Source organism: Lygodium microphyllum, chromosome 12, assembly GCF_053477565.2.
Source record: "Lygodium microphyllum isolate KBCC chromosome 12, Lygodium_microphyllum_v1.1.10, whole genome shotgun sequence".
Classification (NCBI taxonomy): Eukaryota; Viridiplantae; Streptophyta; class Polypodiopsida; order Schizaeales; family Lygodiaceae; genus Lygodium; species Lygodium microphyllum.
The window spans coordinates 9898824-9923161 of NC_141146.1; the positions used below are offsets into that span (position 1 = coordinate 9898824).

Below are 24338 nucleotides of genomic sequence, written 5' to 3' on the forward strand. Positions count from 1 at the left end.
ACCTATTTGAGCATATGGCCACTAAGGCCCACCTTCCCTAGGGCCCACAAAAAGGTTGGTGATGCAACATGACAATTAGAGCCAAAATTACCAAAAAAAGAAAAAATAGATGGGCAAAAAACGCCCAAAGTTTTGGGGCATGGATCCCCCTCTTTCTATGAAGGGCAGTGCCCTGCCAAGTGGCACTATCACTCCATTACAGGACAATGCCAAGCCAAGTCAGTTGCATGTAGGCATGCATATATAGGTCCCTGTAGTCGACTGCCATTGCTTCGACAGACCGCCATTTCTGTACTGGTTTGTGTGATCACATCTACCATGAATCCTTCCTTCTACTTCTCATCCTTCACTGTTTTGCAGGTGACCACACCTGATTTTATCTTGCAAATTCAAAAAGAAGTTCGAGATCAACAAGGCAATAGCCAGGCGAGATGACATAGCTTGCAGGCCGGGGAATGTCGAGAGAATGGATGCTATTTGATCAAACTCTTCTTGCCTTCTTCACTACTATTGCCTTATTGGTGCCCTCACAATGCTATTTGTAGGAAATGGTATTCTGGCATCCGCAGCAGCTACTGAGGCAATGTGATGGATCAATAGGGCTGGTTTTGTTTTGGGAGGATATTCCTCATTTCATGACAGTCATCAATTGATAGATGAGTTTCAATGACATACAATTCTTCAGAATTATATCGTTAAATTTGAGGATGCAACGAGGGATTTTTTGTGCATGATTGCCTAGTAGAGAATGGCGAGGACAGCTAGGCATCTGTCTAGCGATCCTACAAGCCATGGATGGCTATGATGACTTATACCAAGGCAGTATAGTACATTGTCTTGGTGAGGCTTCTCTAGACAGGACAAGTTTGCCGGTACAAAAAGCCTTGGTAGTCTCCAAGGTAAGAGATGCCCGAAAGTTTTCAGGTTGGTCACAACAGATGCATGCCGATATCTATGTGCCGCCTACACGTCTCCTTTTTGGTGATGGTGAAATAGTAGGGGCCACATTAATGTGCATTTTAACCTTGCTAGCAGACTATTGGGTCTTCATTGCAGAGACCTATCTTTTGTAGCTTTATCCATGTATTTGAACACTAAAAGCTCCATATATTTTGCTCATCTCTGTAGGGCAGTCCTGTGTACTATGGAATATTGATGGTCTGATTGTATTGCTTTTTGTGCATGCACCTATGCAAGTTGAAGGATGGAATAATGAGAGAGTCACCCTCTTGTGGGTGACCACAAGCAGGCTAACTCAAATTGCTAGCAAAGGTAAAGCCTACAAGAAGAAACTTGAAGGAAGACTTGATTGCAGACCTGCTTTCTTCAAGCCATACAAAGCTTTCTTCAACCTGCAAACAAACTCAGGATGAACAGCATGCACATAACCTGGTGGCTGCTCCATATAGACCTCTTCTTGCAAATCACCATGCAAGACAAAGTTTGGTCTCGAGCAGGGTATTGGCATGATTGCAGCCAAGCAACATCGTGTATCCATGGGTGAGCTTTCTCTCTCTCACATCTTACGTAACTCTCACTTCTGGTTGTTCAGGTGGCATTATGCTGCAATGTCTTTTGCATCATTGTAGATGATGATTGAGATAGGAAGTTTGGACCTTGGAGAAGGGTAGTAGCATGACTGTAGCCAAGCAACATGTTGTGGCCAGCGGTGAGCTCTCTCCCTCTCTCTCTCCCCCGGTTAATATATTTGTGTTGTTCTAGACAATGATTAATGCAGGCAAAAGAGAAAGAAAAGAAAATTCAAGTGTAAGTTAAGCCACAATTGATCTAAGTACAAGTTGATTGACAGGTTTAACATCATTGTGACAAAAGGTTGTTGCAACTATTATTGTGTCCTACCAACATGGGCAGCTTAATGAGGCCTACAACTGCTACAAAATGCTCTAAGATATAGCTACAAGATGCTCTAAGACGTAGCTACAAAATTCTGTTAAGACCAAGGTAGCTTGGACATAGCTCGAGAAAATAATGGTAAATTTTAGATAGGATTGCTTGGCTCCTACTTCGGTGAAGTAGGACTGAGATGAGGATCCTTATCTGATGGCATCCATTCTTTGCTTATCTCTCATGCTTTGCAGCCTTTGTGCATGCTTTAGCCTCTCTAGCACATGCAAGGTAGGTGAGTTGCTTGCCGATGGTGCACCCTCCCACAATACTGCCCGAAACTCTCTCTCAAATTGAAGTTGTTGTGCTTCCCACCTCTTCCTAGACTCTTTGGTAGCTTTATCTTCTTCCTTTTGTCACTTGTGAGCTTCAGCAAGAGCTTGGTTCTCCCGTCTCTTTTGGTCTCACAATCTTTGTTTTGCCTCCCTTTGCTTCTCGATCTCAACCTTCTTTGCATTCTTGGCTTGGAGACTTTCAATGAATTGGGCTGAGGTTTCAGCCCATCTTCAACACTCTCCATAAATTGTGTCTCAAGAACATGGCTGCAGTCTTGGGTATCCATGCCACCATCAACATCATGGTTGAGGTCTTCAATTAGTACATGTACATCCAAATTGGAGCATGGCAATTTTTGTAGCTGAGAATGTCATGGTTCAAGGGCCAAATTCCAGTTGCCCTAAAGCTTGCCTAAATCTGTGCAAGCAATAGGTAAGGCCCTAGATGCAATGCCAGCTAGTTCAGCCATCTGATGGTTGGAGGTTGTGAGATGTGTGTGAGGGTAGCGAGACAATGTCTATGCCACACTTGTGAGCTTTTTGTACCACCTCAAGTCGTGTGTGACTTCCATGGCTGTCAACAACTAGCAAGTGGCGGTTTGAGGGGGATGGAAGATTAGGCATTGCAGTTCTAAAATGTTCTAGCCAAGCCTCAAATAGCTGCCTGGTCATCCATGCTTTATTTTGCATTGAAGTAACAGCCCCATCTTCACATTCCATCAAGTAGTTTTGTATGGCTTTCTTCCCTTTGAAAATGTAATAACCCGGAAGGGCTTTTCTAGCAGCATTGACACAACAAAGAATCGTGAGCCATTCACAATTGTCCGGTGTTATGCCATACACAACTTTTGACCCCTTTTGAGCCAATACCCGCATACCTTTGTCCTTGCAACCTTGCACACCCATCTCATCTGCATTCCAAATGTTCTCGAGAGGGTAATTATGGAGATTGTACATGGCTTGCAACTTGTCATGGAACGTGTGACATTAATGTGACATTAAAAGTGATATTTAATGTCACGTTAAGGTCATAAATATGGAATGTGACATTAAAGTGACATTTAATGTGACATTAAGGTAAATCTAGGGGAACATGCACGAGAATGACCGTCCGGGCTCTTGGGCGCCCGAACGGGGTTAAGGGGAGCCTAGAGAGTAAGAGAGTCCAAGAATAGTAGGACTCCAGAAAAGTGGACGGCTGGCAGAGGAATACGGGTGAGAGGTGCCAGCACTTATCTAGGCGTGGTTGGAAGGAGAAGAATCACTCGTGCTCAGGGTTTTCATCGTTTTTCTCTGTCTTTCCCGAAGCCATCTTTCATTGGTATCAGAGCCGTGAGGATTCCTGGAGATCTTCAACGAAAGGGCAGTGACGGATTCTCAAGTGCCCCCAATCTGTTCAGTCGACAGTCGACGGACCGTAAAGTCGTTGGCCAAACGTCAAGTGCCCGCTATTCATTTAGTCGACAACAGTCGACGGACCCGTAAGTCACTGGTCAGACGTGACGTGACACGTCACGAAAAACTTAAACGTGACGTGTAATTGTGGTCACAAAACGTATTGAAAAGGGCAGCCATTTTTTTTTACGCCTGTTTAAAAAAAAAACGCATAAGCTGATCGTGGGCCACCGAATCCTCGCTGCGCCTGTTTGTGAATGCCCTCCATGAACACACCAACAAAACACGCATTCTTCTCCTTTTCACGGGCTGAAGTTGAAGTTCTTTTCTGATACGTGTTTGATCAGTCGACTGCGTGTTTGGACTTCTTCTTTTCAGCCTCGACTGTATTTATATCACAAGTACTGGTTCAGCAGGAAGCAAATTCAGGAAAGCGACATTGATGACCAGCGTGATTATTAAAGAAGGGGGCCGAATACTAGTCGTTCTGCAAAGAAGCTCCATTTTCTGCGTGACCGACTTTCTTCGGGCGATAAAATTTGTTCCTTACTCTTCGAATTTCTTTCCAAACCAGCAACCACTGCCTGCCAGTAAAATCAGGGAAGTACTTTACTTTGTATGCAAATTTCTTATCTTTGCTTTCCAATTCCAGTGTATTAATGGCAGAAAAAGGGAAAGAAAGGGTAATGGAAAGCTCTAGTTCTGGGAACCAACCTATGGTAGATCCCCATGAACCAGAAATACAAGAAGAACAATGGGAAGAATTTTTTGCTACACGAGAGCAATTTGATGATCTTACTACTCGTGTGCAAGCTCAGGGGGTTCAAATGGAATTTTTAACTCAAACACTCACTGAAATAAAATCTCAATTAACTTTATTGTTGGAAAGAGATAAAAATAAGATAGAAACCTCGGATGTCCCATCTTCATCGAAAGATTTAGATGTGACTATGTGAGATCCTAAGGAACCCCAACCTTACCATAAATTGAGGGATAATCCAGTTCTAAAGGATATGAAACCACCTCAATTTTACGGGGAGGAAAAAGATAGGAATAAAGACACAATCTTTAATTTCCTCCAAAAATGGGAAGATTTACATAAATTAAAAAATACCCCACCACATCTCCAAGCACTGGAGGCTAGTTTAACTTTGGGGCCCAAAGCATATAAGTGGTGGCGAACTTTAAAGGAGGCAAATAAAATACCTGAAACTTGGGCTCAATTTGAATCCGTCTTTTTGAAAGAATTTATTCTTGAAAATGAAATGGAAAGAAATTGGGAAGATTGGGATTATGTCAGACAAAAGGGACGACCCCTGCTGACGTATCTGGAGGAATATCGTGAGATAATCCTCAAATTGGAAGGAATAGATGAATTCCAAAAAACAAGAGGATTCATTAGGGGACTAGATAAAGCCTGTAAAAAGGAAGTAAAACGGAGTTTACCTAAGACGCTGGAAGAGGCAATTAAGTTTGCATTAATTCATGAAGATAGTATGCGTCCAGGTACACTCACTAGTCTCACTGATACGGAGCCCAAGTCTAAGGAATTGGAAACCTCAAAATTTGTGGGCAAATTTAAAAGGAAAATGCCATTTTTTAAGGGTAAAAAACAACCTTTTGAAAAGAAACCATATATGAGGCCAAAGTTAAGTCGTGATGACTTTGATAAGGCCAAAAAAGAAAAGTTGTGTTTCAACTGCCTATCCCCTAACCATGCTGCTTGGAATTGCCCTCAAAAGAAAAAGGGGGAAGACAAAGGAAAGGATAAAGACAAAGGCAAGGGAAAAGAAAAACAAATCCATGTAGTGCAGACCTTAGAATTAAAGGGAAATGAAAAGTACAAATCTTTAGAGGTCTTGCACATGGATGTACAACATAAGTGTTGTATGTCAACTTCTATGTGGCAGCCTACTTTTGGGCCACATGATTTACTTAGAGTACATGGATTGATAGCTGGAAAAAGGGTTAGAGTCATGATTGATGACTCTGCCACACATAATTTTATAAATTATGCACTTGTCAAAAAATTGAAACTTCCCCAACAAAACAGTGGGCATCAATACGTTGTTCGTATGATGCAAGGCCAAGACAATAAAATATGGGATACAATGGTATCCAATTTGGAAATTGAGATTCAAGGATATAAAGATAAACTTGATTTCCAAATAATGAACATGGAAAGAGCTGATATTGCTCTAGGGAGGGAGTGGCTATGGGGATTGGAACCATCCTTAAAACGTAGTTATCACCATAATACACTGGAATTTGAAAGGGATGGTAAGATTTTTGTTATTCAAGGTGAACATGAAGTATCTGATAATCCTTTGCTGTGTTCTACTGAAGTTCAAAAGCTGATAAAGAAGGAAGTTTGTGAGGTATATATGCTATGGTCTCTTCCTGTACAGAATACTTTTACTTTCTGTAATATAAAGCAACAATTTTCTTATGTTTGTGAGTTAAATGTTAATAATAAATTGAGTAGTTTATTAGATAATTTTAAAGATGTGTTTCCTTCTGATTTACCAAGTGGTCTTCCACCAGATAGGGGTGATATAAATCACCCAATTGATATAAATAAGGATACACACCCTATTTCAAAACCACCGTATAGGTTAAGTGAAACACAGCATCAAGAAGTTGAAAGACAAATTAAGGATTACCTGGATAAAGGGTTTATTCAACCCAGTAATTCACCTTGGGCTTCACCAATTTTATTGGTAAAGAAAAAAGATGGTTCTATGCGACTTTGTGTTGACTATAGAGCACTTAATAAAATAACGGTGAAGAATAAATTTCCTATGCCCAGAATGGAAGATCTTTTTGATCAATTACAAGGGGCAAAATTCTTCACAAAGATAGATTTAAGATCAGGTTATCACCAAGTAAGAATTAAGGCACAAGATGTTTCCAAGACAGCATTTCGTACTAGATACGGGCATTATGATTTTTTGGTGATGCCTTTTGGCCTCACTAATGCACCAGCTACCTTTATGAAGCTGATGAATAGTGTTTTACGGCCCTATCTAGGACATTTTGTAGTAGTCTTCTTGGATGATATCTTGATCTTTAGTAAATCAAGAGAAGAACATTTGGAACACTTACAATTAGTATTCCAACTGTTAAGAACACATTCCCTTTATGCGAAGAAAACTAAATGTGAATTCTTTGCACAAGAGGTCAAATATTTGGGGCATATTATCTCGAAAGAGGGAATCAACATGGATCCAGAAAAAGTAAGGGCAATTATTGAATGGCCACCTCCAAGGAACCTGGAAGAGCTGCAGATCTTCCTAGGTTTATCTGGATTTTATCGTAGATTCATTCGAGATTATGCCAAAATAGCTGTTCCAATGACAGACCAACTTAAAGGGAAAGGGAAAAGTTTTAATTGGGGAACAGATCAAAATGAAAGTTTTCAAAAACTTAAGGTAGCTATTGCTACAGCTCCAATATTATTAATAGTGGATCCCAATAAACCATTTGTGGTTGAAGCTGATGCCAGTGACAAGGCGATAGGCGCGGTCTTATTACAAGAAGGTCGACCAGTTGCTTTTGAAAGCAAGAAATTAGATCGTGCAAAACAGAATTATTCTGTTTATGAGAGGGAGCTGTATGCAATAGTACATGCAATGAAGAAATGGAGGCACTATTTGTATGGTGCCAAACTTTTGATTTTATTGGATCATGAAAGCATTAAGTGGCTTAATGATCAACCGGATTTACACGGGCGTAAAGCCAGATGGGCCGAACTCCTCCAAGAGTTCGACTATGAGATAAGATATAGAAAAGGAAAATATAATATAGTAGCTGATGCACTCAGCAGAATGCCCATCATTAATGAATTGAGTTTTACTCAGTTCACTTCCAATTTGCTTGAATCTTTAAAAGAGAAATGCCAGGTTGATTCGGCATATTCCAACATATGGAAAGCAATAAAAAATGGGGATCCAAATGAAAGTGCTTCTACTGAGAAAGGAATATCTGAGGATGTTCAACAAGGAAATGGAAATGGAGCATCAGGGGTTGCTCAATCTGGATTCAAGTGGAAGAATTTTACCATTGATAATGGTTATTTACTCTACAAGGGTAGGGTATGTATCCCGAAAGATACAGAAATAAGGCGCCAGATACTCTTTGAGTGTCATGATACCCCTAGTGCGGGACATCCAGGAGTTAATAAGACTTATAGTCTTATTAAAAGGCAGTTCTATTGGCCTGGAATGAATAAGGACGTCCTTGACTATGTGGTCAAATGTAATAAATGCCAGGTTAATAAAGCTGAAAGATTAAAAATGGGAGGACTTCTCCATCCATTAGAAATTCCTTCGGGAAAATGGGAGAGTATCTCCATGGACTTTATTGTTGCTTTACCTAGAACACAGAGGGGGCACGACTCTGTGTGGGTGATTGTGGATAGGTTAACCAAAATGGCTAGGTTCATTCCAACTTCAACTGATGTTAAAACACCAGAATTGGCTAGATTGTTCGTAGAGAACATATACCGATTGTATGGCCTTCCGGCAAATATAGTTTCTAATCGGGATAGAAAATTTGATAGCCATTTTTGGCGTGCGGTATTTAGGAAATTGGATACTAAACTTAGCATGAGTACGGCGGATCATCCGCAAACAGATGGGCAAACTGAAAGGGTTAACCAAATTCTTGAAGATATGCTTAGGGCATATGTAAGTAAAAGGCAAACTAATTGGGAAGAGTATTTATCGATAGCAGAGTTTGCATATAACAGTGCCAAGCACTCTTCCACTGGATATAGTCCATTTATGTTAATGTATGGGTTTCAGCCCAGAGCTCCTTTTGCAGTAGGACTGCATAAGGAAAAGGTTCAGGCAGCTAAAGATTTTTTGGAGGATATGAATAGTATGTTAAAATTTGCTCAAGAAAATATTAAAAAAGCTCAAAATCGCGCTAGAGCATATGCAGATCCTCACCGAAGAGACATCTCCTTTGAAGAAGGAGAATTGGTCTATCTTAAGGTGCCTGAACAAACTAAAACTATGAAAAAGAGACAATGTCCAAAGCTTTCACCAAGGTATTGTGGTCCTTTCATAATACTTAAAAGGGTGGGAGAATTGGCTTACAAGCTCCAACTACCTGTTGGTAGTAAAATACATCCAGTTTTTCATGTAAGTAAATTAAGGAAGAAGCTGGGTGATTTGGATAATCTAATCTTAAATGATGATATTGAGGAGCTATTCAATGACCAATCTAATCCACATGAACCAGAAAAAATATTAAATGTTCGTAATAGACGAACAAGGAATACTATTTATCAGGAATGTTTGGTTAAGTGGAAAGATTGTTCAGAAGAAAGCTCAACATGGGAGCGAGTAAGTACTTTAAAGAAAAGGTTTCCCGATTTACAGTTAGACCTTCCAAGTATCGTTTTCGAGGACGAAACCGATTCTTAAGGGGAAGGAAATGTGACATTAAAAGTGATATTTAATGTCACGTTAAGGTCATAAATATGGAATGTGACATTAAAGTGACATTTAATGTGACATTAAGGTAAATCTAGGGGAACATGCACGAGAATGACCGTCCGGGCTCTTGGGCGCCCGAACGGGGTTAAGGGGAGCCTAGAGAGTAAGAGAGTCCAAGAATAGTAGGACTCCAGAAAAGTGGACGGCTGGCAGAGGAATACGGGTGAGAGGTGCCAGCACTTATCTAGGCGTGGTTGGGAGGAGAAGAATCACTCGTGCTCAGGGTTTTCATCGTTTTTCTCTGTCTTTCTCGAAGCCATCTTTCAGAACGTTTTCACCACTTCTGGATGAAGACTAATTGCCCTTGCTTTGTCTAGGTTTTCACTTACTCGAAACATGAGTTGTGGAAATCTGCTTCGAAATCCATCCCACCGACTCTTTCCACAGATGCCATTGGAAAAAGGGGTCTCATGCATTTGACACAATTCAGTAACCTTCAATCTTAAGAATCTCAAGGAGACCGGCTGCCCAATGTCATGCATTTTGAATGCCCAATTGAGAAGGGCTTCCTCCTTATCAATTGTAACAATGGTTTGGCGGCCCCTACACACTTCTTTTTGGATCTACCATCTATCCAAGCAGCTAGGGCTGTCATACTCATGCCAAATTGCCTACAACACTCTTGCATAGACATACCCTAGTCATGTGCAGCAATTGCCTTGGCCATGTCTGACTCTGTCCAATGTAGCTGCCTTCTCTTGGTTATAGGCTTGGCAATTGGAGTATTGGAGGGCTCATATTCCTCCAATGATGTTGGTGCATTTCTAATTGGATGGTGGAGGAAGAGAACATTGTTGGGCTGGTGTGAGCATATGCATTTCACTTCTTTTTCTGGTAATCCTTGTGCATCTAGTCCTCATGATGGAAAGAGCAATTAGGCTGTTGTGTTTACAAACACAACAGAGAATGTGGCACCTTTGAAGTTCTCTCTTTTGAGGGAAGAGGTATGGGCAGTCTACTTGGAACACAAAGCAAACGACAATGGTGAGATAATAGTACCTAAAAAAACATTAACAATCTAATTGGCAATATAGTCTAAAATAGATACAAGTATGTAATGCAGAAGAAAGAGGTGTTAGAGAGTTAATAAGTACCACACTGAGTAAGTATCAATTCAGTAGGTGTGCATAATCTGAACAACGAATCCTCTTTTTTGGTGGGCTTGCCAGCAGCTTGATGTGTTCACTTTGGATAGCTGAGCTTCATGATAGTTTTCTTTGTTCACTTTGTACAACACTATTCTGATCTCCCTTGACAAGTTGAGATGAGAGGGAAATAGATTCTGAAGTAGGGATTAGCTTTGGCAGTTTTGTCAATAGTGCATCCAACACAGTAGATAGGCTTTTGCAAGAAGCAGCTGACTTCTTAGCAGTGCAAAATGCAACAGGCTTGACGTGTATACCACCGCAAGGACAAACCTTATGCCCTTGTTTGTCCAAGAGCAAGCTTGTGCACAAGATATGGGTAACAAAGGGATGTCTTGTAGTGAGGCAGGCCTTACACTCACAAAGGGATGGGATTGTGGCATACAGTGGGCAATGGCAAGTGAGCAGCTATTTAGAAGAGGAAGTTAGAGAGACTGTCAATTTATAGTGATCACAACTGCATTGTCATTGGTGGGCTGGTTTGTTGCAGGATCAAGTTGGAAGGAAAGAGTGCATCTTTGTACTCGTTTGAAAATGGAATGATAAACTAACATGAGCATGAATGCAGATTTTCAGGTTGACATTTTATTTTTTGCACTAATATTGGCAACAACCCTCTTTTTGAGACATGGCCTTTTCTTGTATGTGGCAGGTCTACATTCAGGGGAGGATGGACAAAGCTTCCTTTTGTCTTGCATTTGGGCAGGAGGACAGATGTGTACTTGACTTAACAGCCCTAACAGGACCAGGGAAAGAATGGACTGTGACCAATTTTGTGACAGGCCTGAGGGAAAGAAAGGCCTTACCAGGACCAAGGAAAGGATGGCCTGCGATCAGTTCTCTGACAAGCCTAGGGCAGGAAGAAAAGCAGTCTTGCTTCCCATGGAATAAGGTGTATTATGTGACTTACTTGAGTAAGAATACTAATAAAGTGACAATCATGACTCGATACCTTGTGTAAAAGGCATGTTCCTATTTTAACATGCTTGCCGTTCAAAAGTTGGGGGATTTGTCACTATATAGGCCTTGCTTCCAACCAAAGAAACGTCACAAAAAGGGGGGCCATTACTTTTTCTGCCCCCTTACCCTAGTGTAGGAAGCAGAACCAAGCTTTTAAGACTAGATTAAGATTTTTGTTGGTAAAAATTTGTACCTAAACAATATAGGGATCAATAATTTCAAATGATGTGCTGCTGCTCCCTCAGCCATAACCTGTTTGAAGAGTTAAAATTAGCACCATGTAAAGTTGCAGCTTGCGATCCTTCACATGATGGCTGCAAATTTTGGGGTTAGTACTGATAGCACTCTAAAGAAACCAAATTATTGTTTACACACTCATACATAGAAAGCTTTTAGTTGGTTACACCTTAACACCACCTAATACTACAGAATCACAGAAAAACCTATCAATAGTATTTTACAAAATCATGAGGAGACTGGAGTGTGACCTGAAGTACGAACTTGAGCATCCCATCACTGCTGAAATGCCAGCTCCACTACCTTCAGCCCCTCCCAGCTTGCCGTGCCGGTCCTTACTTATCCTCAGCCTCTGTCCCACCCCTCTCCTTTCCAGCGCAAAACTTTCTGTACATGATGCATCAGCTCCCTGCCCTGCTATTCCTTCCTCCAGCTCTGTCTTTGACTTTCCTGCCCACCACTTAATGCCTCTTGACCCACCACTTCAGCCTTTTCTTGCAAAATAAAGTGTGGCTAATAATATTATTCAGAACCATTAAAGAACTACCAAAGGAACAGCATAGCTGGAGCTGAAAGCTGACATCACACATCATGAATACAAGGCCTCCCAAGGCCATTTGGGGGGACTGGGAAAGAGAAGCCAAGGAGCTAGGCAAACCCAATATTAAGGAACAACTGCCCAAGCTCTGTTGATGTCAAGTGTCTCCCTGAAGCTGCTCCCAACTCACAAAGAGTGGATTATGGAATTGCCATGCACTGAATGGCTCTCCCTGCTAAAGACTGGCTGCAATGGACCCCCCAGATGTGCCACTGTTACATACTTGGACATCATGGATGGGCGCCGGAAACATTGTCCATGAAGGGTTACTAGGTGTGAACGGCACATGCTCTAAAAGTTAGGACGTTGTACTGTAGATGTGGTTGAGGCACTTTAGGGTTAGCTAAAGGGCCTTGTAGAGTGAACAAGTTGAGGAAACTTTAGAGTTTGGGTGGCTAGGTTCTACAAAAGGAACCAAGGTTTCATTTGTGCACATTATCATGTAACTACAATCTTGGACTCGAGATGGGACACCAACTTGTGGAAGCTTGGTCTCTTTGCTACTGGCCCCCAGGCTCAAGGGCAAGCCTACATTGGCTCTATGACTGGGAACTAAGGACAATGTCTGTTTCCTTATGCTTGTTTACTTGCTTATCTGGCTTGTGTCTAGTGCAGGTGGATCCTAATTAGGCATTACATTGGTATTGGAGCTTCATCCTACTCTCCTACATGTGCCATGACAACATGCAAAAACCACTAGAGCTCATGGAACCGCCATGGTCCAACCTAATAGGGTCTCTCAATCTTGCATAGGGCAGTATGAGAGCTACTAATGAGAGGAAAAGGCAAGAGGGGCTCATGCAAGCTGGTAGTTGCTGGGTTCAACTCACACCTGCGCTCACACAGGAGTGCCCCCCAGATTTATTTCTTTTATTTTATGTGCCTATGTTACATAGTTTTAGGCACTTATCGTGTTTCACACTCTTCGGGTGTGAACATCCTCTTACAACCCTAAGATTTAAGGGTTGTACTTTGTACTTGCATCTTACACTCTTTAGATTATTGCATTGGGTGTCGTACTATCACATGCATACACTCTTCACTCTCAATAATACACTCTTCACTCTCAATAGTACTTGCAACTGAGCTTGAGCTTCGATCTCTATGCATTCTCTCACCTCTCACATTTGGTATCAGAGTAGCCCTCTGCTCAGCCCAGCTCGTGGCCATCGCCAATTGAGTCACCATGCTCCAGCTTCTCGGCATTCAATCGAGAAGTCTGCTCCACCACCAATCCTACAACGCTGCCCCGGGTAGCACCTCCGCTAGTCACTAGCTCTAGCTGCGCCGCCAGTCTAGGCAACGCTCCTTGTTCGCCCCTCCACCTGCACCCATATGGCCCCTGCTCCTGGTAACCCGCCAAGCCTGCCTGTGCAATGCTTGTCTGTGCCACCCTACGCCACCTGAGCAGGTAGCGCTTCCGCCTCTGCTCTTGTCCGTCATTTTGCACAGTGCACACCCATTGCTGCTCCTGGTCTGGCTGCCCTCAGTGCTAGTTTTCAATGCTGCTTCAAGTAGCGCCTGCCACCTAGAGAGCCGCCCACTTGATCCTGAGCACGCAGCCTCCCTGTTTGGCCTCCAGCTCAGCATTCCCTGTTCCTACCCAGGCTCACTAGGACTGTCAAATCTGCGCAAATTTCAGCATTATTCAGAGGTAAACAGAAAGAACATTGTTCAATTTTTTCAAAGTTTTAATTCAAATTTCATCTCCTGGAAGGGGCTTGTGCCTAGGCAGCAATTCTCTGCTTTTGCAAGTGTTTGGGTCACCTTTCACACACAGATTTTGTGCGATTTTGGGTCAAAATTTTGGGGCCTTTGTTGTCATCTCAGAGATTGGCAAATGTACATCAGTGACAGTCTGAAATAGACTGATTTTGTGCATTTTGGGACAAGAAATTTTGGGGCTTTCGCAATTTCAGTGCTGCCGAGCATTTATTGCACCTTGGACAGTGTGCATTTCAAACAATTTTGACAGTGTCCTTATATTTTCTAATTACAACAAAGTACTTGCTGTAATTTCTGGAAATTCTGATATTTCTAGGTTGGTCCACCTTGAGACATTGCTCTTTTGCTCTCTAATCAGTATTATTTATCATGACAAATTAGGGAGGTGATGTATTTACTTACGTATCCAAGGAGGATAGGTTGGATGATAACAACTACTCCCTCTGGTCCTTCATGATGAAGAATGTGCTGATTGCGAAGAATCTTCGGGATTATGTCAACGGTGAAGAAGTTACGCCCAGAGTTGTGGCTCTTGATACTCCTCCAAGAAGACGATGACAACAAGTAACTCAGCCTGCTCAGCCCACTCCAGCTCAGCCACTTCCCCAAAGATCAATAGCACAAAGGGCATGGGATAAATGAGGTGCATAGGTTTTGTCACTGATTGCATTGGCAATTCAACGGCCTATCATCCCTCGCATTCGATCTACAACTTCTTCATGAGAGGCTTGGCTAACCTTAGAGCAGATGTTTATTGGAAAGAATGAGACACACATCTCTTTCTCGAAGTAAGAGCTTGAGATAGTGAAGATGGATGAGGGCGATTCTTTGCAGGATCATCTAAATAAAATTCAAGACTTGTGTGAGCAGCTCATGAATGTAGATGAGAATTACTCAAATGCGCAGTTGATATCTACTACCTTGAATTCTTTGCCGCCCTCGTACTTGACATTTCATACGGCCTTGAACCTCACCATGAGGATTTCCCCATAGCCACTTACTTTCCTTTAGCTGGTAAGTTTGCTCTTAGAGGAGTAGCAAACAAGAAAGAACAATGGTATGGATGCTATAGCCTCTAAGCAAGCTTTCATAGCAAGACAAAAGAACAAGGGCAGCCAAGCAAAGAATGCTCCATAAAGCTTTGGGACTTCAGGCACTTCACAAGGCAATAAGAAACAGAGGGACACGCAAGCCAAGAAGGACAAGTGCCACTATTGCAAGAAGCCAGGACACTATATCACTGAATGTAGAAAGCGCATAGCCAAGGAGGAGTCAGGGATGTCTGTTTCTGATGCCTGCTTACTGACTCTGCGTCCTTTGTTGTAGACAAGGACTCCTTGATCAGGCTGAAGTTGCTACCCATCGATATGGAATCATGCTTGCAGATACAATTTGCAAATGGTACCTATAAGTCTAGTAAAGAAGTGTATTTATATACTCCTATTGAATTGTCTTCTAGTTGCACCATAAAAGTGGATTTGATCACTTTGGATATGGGGTCAATTTTTGCAAATAAAGTGTGGCTAATTATATTACTTTGGAAAAAAACCTTGAATACAAAGAAGTGCTCATGCTCAACAGACCAAGCTAGAGCTGGTGAAAGTCACAGATACATCATATATACAAGCCTCTCAAGGTGGTCTGGGGGGGATAGGGGCAAGAAGCCATGGAGGGGGGGTGTATCGCCATCTAGGGCTGCCTACCTATATCACGAAGAACAGGTCCTGGCCACCCCAAGTACGCATGGAATGACCTCGGAGCTCCTGACGAGCCTTGGACTCGCCTTGCACCTGATCCCATCAGCCTCGAAGGGAGTGGATGATGGAGGTCCAGAGCTCATCTAAGGTTGCCTGTACTGAAAGTCTCTCTGTGCCGAAAGCCACCTGACACCGTGCCTTCCAGATATGCCAACCAGTAAGACTCCCTATGATTTCCCGTACCTCAGATATGGGGTCAATTGATGTTGCTATTGGCGATAATTGGCTAAAAACTCTTGGCAAATTTACTTTGGATTTGAAACAAAGGAAAATGAAATTTAATTGGCAAAGGTAGCATATAGAATTGAAGGGCATTGACCACAAACACATAGAGCTCATCTCCATGAAGAAATTGCGGAAAGAAATCAATACCAGCTTTCCTTCATGGGGACTTGCATGAGGATATTTATATGCAACAACCTAAGGGCTTTGAGAGAAAGGGCAAGCAACACCTAGTGTGCAAGTTGAGGAAGAGTCTTTATGGACTTAGGTAGGTACTAGGAAATGATATCATAAGTTTAACGCCTTTATGCATTCACAGTGTTATTTTCATAGTGATATGGATCTATATCTTTACATAAAGAAGGCTCATGATGATAGCCTTATCATTTTGGTGCTATATGTTGATGCTATACTAATTCCTAGGAGTGCTCATGATGAGCTCGAGACTTTGAAGACTAGGCTCAAGAAGAGTTTTGAGATGAATGACATGAGACATGCATCTCATATACCTAGTATGCGCATTATGTGTAATTGCTCTAAGGGACTCCTCTACTTGTCACAAAAGGAGTAGGGAGCTTCAGTCTATGATGCATCAACACAATATATATGCACAAGCTTTTAGGTTTGTGGGTAAACAGCTGCAAAATAATCATGTACAAGATTTAAAAATGAGTATTTTTTATGTTCAAAGAACCAACAAATAGTACATGGCTCTACTTCTGGCTTGAGTGGGGAAGATAACTGCCCTCCCTTCACAAAACATAGTTTTGCCAATAAGCAGTAGTAGCAGGAAATCAAACGCACTTATGAGTGAACACGACAGCCATGTACTCAAACCATTAGGCCAAATCAGTAGATTGTCTTGAATAGGTGCCAAACCAAGGCATTGAAGAATGTCATGTCTTCAAAGGCTTGGAATAACCGAAAACCTTTTATTGGGCATTTTTGTACCTTTGGGTGTCTTGCATATGCACACATTCCCAAGGTACTCAGGAAGAAGTTGGATAACAAAGCTGTTAAATGCATTTTTGTGGGGTACAACAATGAGAGCAAAGGATATAGGTTATACGATCCTGTCTCTAAAAAGGTATTTATTAACAAGGATGTGATTTTCGATGAAAAATAAAAAATATCTCTTGCTAGATTTGACACACATTACGCTGCCAATGATATATTTGAGGTGCTTTTGCCTATTTCTTTCAGTGATACAGCTAGAGCTTCAACAAGTGAACTTAACGTTCAACCAACTGCTTGTTGAGATATCGAGCTCCACTCGTGATATGCCAGGGTGACCGTTGTGAATTTATGTCACCGACTTGTTAGCTGCAGATGAGATTGGTACACCGCCCATGAATAATAGCTAGATGACAGCTATTCTTATCTACTCTAGTTCGTGGCTCAGTTAGTATGCCACCTTAGTTAGTTGAGTTTGGTTTGAGACTCATATATAGGGTTCTTCTATTTCTCTGTACAAGTGTTCTTTTTGGCTTACACAACTAAGAAGAGGAAAACTGTTTTCAGCCTCCACCTGTGTGTGTATTCCCAGTGCAAGTGAGAAAGCTACAAGTGAGACTCCTTCCTTCTCTCCCACAATCTTGACATGGTATCAAAGCCTGGTTCGTGGTAAGGAGCTCAAGAAAGAAAACCAAATTCACGGTGTTCTGGTAAGAGGACCAGTGTTGCTTTCATTTTTCGAGTTTGGGAGTAAGTCTCTGCAGGTAGCACAGCCGGAAAGTGCAAGAGTGCATTGTCTCAGATTGAGACGCCCTTCGCGGTGTAGCAAGAGGGCAGTATATGGTGCGGGAGAGGGCTTTAGCCCATGGTTGCCCTTTTTTTTATTCGAGGCCATTTTGGGGCCTGTTTTGGAGGCGGAAGTTTTCCGCACGCACTCAGAAAAAGGCCCTGTTTTTTGCTGTGCGACCACTGTTCTACAGGTCGGTAAAAAGTTACCATAGAAATTGCATCGTATGCCTGTGCGCAGAGACATTAGGAGTTGCAGAATCATCCTTATTGCCTATTGATGCAAAATCGTCACTAGAAAGTGACTGTGTGGTCAAATACCACTTTCGTCAGTTTTGCAGATTTGCCCTTGTGAGGCAGAAGCTGTGTTTTTTGCAGTGACAAAATTTTTTGCAGTGTTTTGTAATGGCGTCTGATTCTCTTTCACAGATTGTCACTGAAAAGCTTGACAAGAACAACTTTCAAGTATGGAAGTTTAGAATGACGAATTTCCTTATGGGAAAAGGATATTGGGAATTCGTTGCAGGAAATGAAGAAGAACCAGTTCTTCCTAATGTTCCCAATCAACAGCAAATGCAGGCATTTAAAGGATGGCATGAGAGAGCCAGAAAAATTATGTACTGGTTGTCTATCAGTATTTCAAACTCTATGATTGTACATATTCAGGATGCAAGTACGCCAAAGGAGGCATGGGATACTTTGTCAAAAATATATAGCACAAATACGCAAGCTAGGAAAATGCAGCTCAAGCAAAAGTTGCACAACGTGCGAAAGTATGAGCATCAATGACTACCACATGAAGGTGAAGAAGATTGCAGATGCACTTGCTTCCATTGGGTCGCCAGTGAAAGATGATGATTTAGTTTCTGTGACCTTGAATGGTCTAGGAAATGATTATGCACAGTTCCGAACATCCATTTCCGTCCGTGAAAGATTTCCTGATTTTGAGGAGTTGATTGCTCTTCTAATTTTTGAGGAGCAGAGAAATGGTGGTGCATCTTCTTTAGGAGGAACTTCAAAAGAAGCTGTCTTCTACTCAAATACTGGAAGAGGTAGAGGCAGAGGTAGAGGAGGCCGATCTAGAGGCCGTGATAGAAATCAGAATATACAGCAAACTCAAAAAAACCAGTCCTATGGAGGAGGACGTTGTAACTCTAGAGGCAGGGGGACCCAAAGAGGTCGTGGTGGATGGCAAAGAGGTCAAAATGCAAACAGCAATGTTGAATGCTACTACTGTGGTAAAATGGGTCATATGGCTAAAGACTGCTATAAAAAGCAGAATGACATCATGAATGGAAAATTGCAACAAGGGAATTATGCATCTTCTAGTAGACAGGGTGATGACAGAAATGAGCATTTGTTTATGGTGTAGCACATGACCAATTCTGTAATAAGTGCAGAAGAAAGCAACGATGTGTGGTATGTTGACTTAGGTGCATCAAACCACATGACAGGTCATGCAGAATGGATGCAGAATGCAAGGAAAATGAAAAAACTAGGATTTGTGGAGACTGGTGATGATATTACACATCCTATTGTGCAGATTGGAAAAATTCCTTTGTCTATGCAGGATGGAAAAAAGAAATACCTGTCGGATGTATTTTATGTCCCGAATATCACCAAGAACCTGGTTTCTATTGGTCAAATGGTTGAGCAGGGCTTGCAGGTCAGATTTAATCCTCATGGATGCTTTGTTGAGGATATGAAAAATAAAGATCGCTTGATAGCAAAAGGAAATAAGAATGGCATAATGTTTACGTTGGATGCAGACATGCCTGAATTGAGTGCAACAATGTTTGCACATGGGACCAGTGTAGTTGTAGATATTGATATCTGGCATAAACGCATTGGTTATGTTAATGTACAACGACTTAAATCAATGCAAACCCAAAATATTGTTGCAGGATTGTCTAAATTCAAGGTTGCAGAAATGCATAAGGTATATGAAGCCTGTCAATTTGGAAAACAGGCAAGGAAACCATTTCCTAGACATGTTCAAGAGAGTAAGAAGCCATTGGAATTAATCCACTCTGATGTGTGGACTACTAAAGCTGCATCTATTGGAGGCTGTCATTATTTTGTCACTTTTATTGATGACTATAGCAGAAAAGTTTGGGTGTATTTTATGAAAAAGAAAAGTGAAGTTTTTGGGCATTTCAAAACTCTTAAGCTATGGTTGAAAAAGAAGCAGGCCTGCAAATAAAATGCCTAAGGTCAAATGGAGGGGGAGAGTACCTCTCAAATGAGTTTGCAAGGTTTTTGCAGGAGCATGGCATAAAGCAGCAATATTCATGTAGTCATACCCCATAGCAAAATGGAATTGCAGAAAGAAAAACCAGGCATATTGAAGAGGTATCTCATGCCATGCTCAATGAAAAAAACCTGCCAGATTTTTACTGGGCTGAGGCAGTTGCTACAGCAGTCTACATAATGAACAGGACTCCCACTGCAGTAATACATGGCATGACTCCAGAGGAGAGGTATACTGGTAGGAAACCAGATATTTCTCATTTGAAAATTTTTTGTTGCATTGTCTATGTTCATTTGCCAGATGAGTCGAGATCCAAGTTGGATCCAAAAGCTGAGAAGTGCATCTTTATTGGTTACTCTCTGCAGAAGCAGAAATGGTATAGATGCTATAACCCTTCTACTCCTAAGTTTACAGTGAGCATAGATGTTTTTTATGAGATGAGCAGCTGGTATAAACCAGTAAATGCGATTGATAATGTAGATACACAAAATGGTAATGCTGCACAGAATTCACAGCAGCAGTCACAAGATATTAGTGGACCTGGAGTGTCCTCTAGCAGTGGTTCACATTCTTCGCCATGGACAGGCAGATTGAGATCAGGAGAATCTCCTCAAAGCAATGTAGATAGTGATATGCAGGTATCACGAAAAGGAAAAGAAAAGGTAGATCAGCCCATGTTTGATATGAATGCAGGTCACTCTTATGTGGATGGTGAATCCAGTGGCTCAGAACAGACCATTGATGATGAGTTGGATATTCCTTCTATTGTTACACCTGGAGTAAGGAAGACCAGGGATGTTTTAAGAGCATCTGGAAGTGAGCCTACTTTGCGCAGGTGTACCAGAGCTAGGTATCCTGTGGATAGGCTGAAATATGATGGATTTACAGCCATTCACTATACCTATATAGTCAAAGTGATACAGGAACCAGAACCCACTTCTTTTGAGCAAGCCATGGAAAAAGAAAAATGGGAGAAAGCCATGGATGAAGAAATGGATGCCTTGGAAGCAAATGCTACATGGGAATTGGTATCTTTGCCTAAAGATAAGAATGCAATTGGTTGTAAGTGGGTTTATAAGGTAAAGCACAATGTAGATGGTTCTGTGAACAGATACAAGGCAAGATTAGTAGTCAAGGGGTATGCACAAACATATGGCATTGATTATGAAGAAACATTCAGTCCGGTTGCAAGGATGGCAACCGTAAGAGTAGTCATTGCTATGGCTGCATCAAAGGGATGGTCTTTACATCAGATGGATATAAAGAATGCCTTCTTGCATGGTGATTTGCAAGAAGATGTCTATATGGAGTAGCCACTAGGTTATGTGCATGCTGTTCATCCTGAGTTTGTTTGTAGGTTGAAGAAAGCCTTGTTTGGCTTGAAGCAAGTACCTAGAGCATGGTCTGACAAGATATGACAGTATCTTGTCACTATTGGCTTTCAGATTTCCAAGGTAGATTTCTCACTTTATGTGAGAAAAACAGAGAAATATATTATACTGCTTATCATTTATGTTGATGATTTGATTATCACAAGTGATAGTGATGAAGATATCCTTCATGTGAAAATGCTATTGAAGCAGAAGTTTGAGATGAAGGATTTGGGAGAGCTGCGTTATTTCTTGGGCATTGAGGTGATTAGATCACCAAGTGGGATACGGCTCTTACAGAGGCAGTATGGATTGGACATGCTGTCCAAATATGGGATGACAGGCTATAAGCCCATTTCAGTTCCTTTGGAGCAGAATGTGAAGCTGAGCGTAGATGCAGGTGAGCTTCTCGAAGACCCTACTATGTACAGACGTATAGTAGGAAGTTTGATTTATATGACTATTACCAGGCCAGATTTGAGCTATGCTATTGGATTGGTAAGTCAGTTTATGCAAGCTCCAAGGAAACCGCATTTGGATACGACTAGACGCATACTCAGGTATGTGAAGTCCACATTGCAGTATGGACTATTTTATGAGACTGGGGTTCAGATACAGTTGCATGGATACACTGATGCTGATTGGGCTAGTAGTATTTCTGATAGATGATCTACCAGTGGATATGTGTTTTCTTTTGGGAGTGCTGCAATCACTTGGAGCAGCAAGAAACAGCCTACAGTTGCCTTGTCGAGTATAGAGACTGAGTGTACAGGGGTGCAGCAATGGCTGCATGTGAGGTAGCTTGGTTGCATAAGCTACTTTATGATATGCATCAGCCTACAGGTGGGCCAGTTGTCATTTATTGTGACAACATGAGCAATATACACTTGGCAAATAACCCAGTCTATCATGCTAGAACAAAGCACATTGAGATGCATTATCACTATGTGCGGGAGAGGGTTTTACTAGGTCTTATTGATCTAGTTTATGTCAGTACAGAGGATCAGATAGCTGACATATTCATGAAGGCATTGGGCGCAGAGAAGCTGCGCAAGTTCAGAGACCTGCTTGGTGTGCAGGAGTTGGGATTGAGCTCAAGGGGGAGTGTTGAGATATCGAGCTCCACTCGTGATATGCCAGGGTGACCGTTGTGCATTTATGTCACCGACTTGTTAGCTGCAGATGAGGTTGGTACACCGCCCATGAATAATAGCTAGATGACAGCTATCCTTATCTACTCTAGTTCGTGGCTCAGTTAGTATGCCACCTTAGTTAGTTGAGTTTGGTTTGAGACTCATATATAGGGTTCTTCTATTTCTCTGTACAAGTGTTCTTTTTGGCTTACACAACTAAGAAGAGGAAAACTGTTTTCAGCCTCCACCTGTGTATGTATTCCCCCATTGTGCAAGTGAGAAAGCTACAAGTGAGACTCCTTCCTTCTCTCCCACAATCTTGACACTGCTCCATTGGGTAATGCAAAAAATCAGCCCATGGCTGATCTGAGTATTCAACACGGTGCTGAATTTGAAATTCAGCTAGAGCTTGTATACTGTCAGGAGGCTAGACAAATGCCTAGATGGTATTTGCAAACTATGAAAGATAGTCATCTGGATGCTCCTATTGCTAGTCATACTAGAAGGCAAGCTCATATGCATGATGGTGCACATACCATGGAGTAATGCAAGCTAAGTTTGATTCCATCATAAAGAATCCAACATGGGATTTAATGTCTTTGCCTCTTGGAAAGAAAGCCATTGGTACAAAGTGGGTCTATAAGTTGAAAAGGAATGCAAATGGATCCATTGACAAATATAAGGCCAGGCTTGTGGCGAAGGGCTACACACAAAAGAAAGGCATTGCCTATGAGGAGACATTTGCTCCTATATCCCGCATAACTACCATTACGTCTATGGTTGCTTTGGCTGCCCATTATGGATGGATTGTGGATCAGCTTGCTATAAAGACTGCATTTTTACATGGGGAACTTCAAGAAGAAGTGCATGTATAACAGCCCATTGGTTTTGCAGTTGAGGGATCCGAACACTTGGTCTGTAAGCTGAAAAAGGCTTTAAATGATTTGAAACAAGCTCCTCGAGCTTGGTACGCAAAGATTGATGCCTTTTTACTCAACCAAGGGTTGATAAACAGCTCATGAAAGTCTACCCTTTACATATGTAAAGAGGGGGGATCCTTGCTGGTCCCATGTCTATATGTTGATGATCTTTTACTTACAAAAACACATGCTGATAAGGTTCCAACATTTAAACAAAATTTGCAGCAAACTTTTGAGATGTCAAATTTGGGGCCCTTGCACTAATACTTGGGTATTCAATAGATGCTAGAGGCATTGGATTGTCACAGTCGAGATACATTGGTAAGCTTCTTGAGAGATTTGGCTTACAGGATGGCAAGCCAATTTGTACACCAATGGAACCTGGACTGAAGTTGTCATTGCATGATGACAGCGACTTGTTTGATATCTATACATATGCTTCAACAGTTGGATGTTTGATCTACCTATGCAACATAAGGCCGGACATACAGTTTGCAATATCAGCCCTGAGCAAATATATGCATCAGCCACACATGTCACATTGGCAAGTTGTTAAGCATGTTTTCCATTACTTGTAGGGTACTAAGACTCTTGGATTGCTTTATGTCAAGGGGGAACTATTGCACTTACGTGCTTACAGTGATTCTGATTGGGCTGGTGATTATGATTCTCGTCACTCAATTGGTGGCAATTGTTTCTTTCTTAGCTCATCTTGCATCTCTTGGCTTAGCAAGAAGCAATCCACTGTTGCCACATCGTCATGTGAAGCTGAATACAAGGCAGCTTTCACTACCATAATTGAATGTATAAGGCTTAGATGCCTATTAGCTGATTTGGGTGTATCCGTCACGGAGCCTACTCCTTTGTTCATTGATAGTCAGAGTGCCATTGCAGTGGCATGGAACCCAGTGTTTCATGCACGCACAAAACACATTGAGATCCATTATCACTTTGTCAGAGAGAGGCTACATGCAGGTGATATCAACCTTGACTATTGTCCTACCACTAGTAATGTGGCCGACATCCTCACCAAAGCTCTTTGTTGTGACAAATATGAAGCATTTTTCAATGCTTTAAATTTGATATCCTTTGGTGGATAACCCTTGTATTTTGATCATTGTTCACTCTAGGAGGGTTTGTTGGGTTTGACTCACGCCTACGCTCACACATGAGTGACCGTGATCCTTAGTAGGACACTGGG

General features: G+C 41.7%; 1 protein-coding gene and 1 long non-coding RNA gene across 2 annotated transcripts in view; one reads left to right on the forward strand and one right to left on the reverse strand.

Annotated features, from left to right (window-relative positions):
- LOC148027440 (uncharacterized) overlaps positions 1-24338 on the reverse strand; it is a 176374-nt gene that overhangs the window by 14575 nt on the left and 137461 nt on the right. The window contains exon 11 of the mRNA XM_087689130.1: positions 11378-11436. Within this exon, the coding sequence (XP_087545256.1) occupies positions 11378-11436 (59 nt within the window). The remainder of the gene's footprint in view (positions 1-11377; positions 11437-24338) is intronic.
- LOC148027441 (uncharacterized) lies at positions 1436-11160 on the forward strand. The gene is made up of 3 exons (XR_015692597.1): positions 1436-1500; positions 1590-1669; positions 10877-11160. It is a non-coding gene; the product is annotated as an uncharacterized LOC148027441 (long non-coding RNA).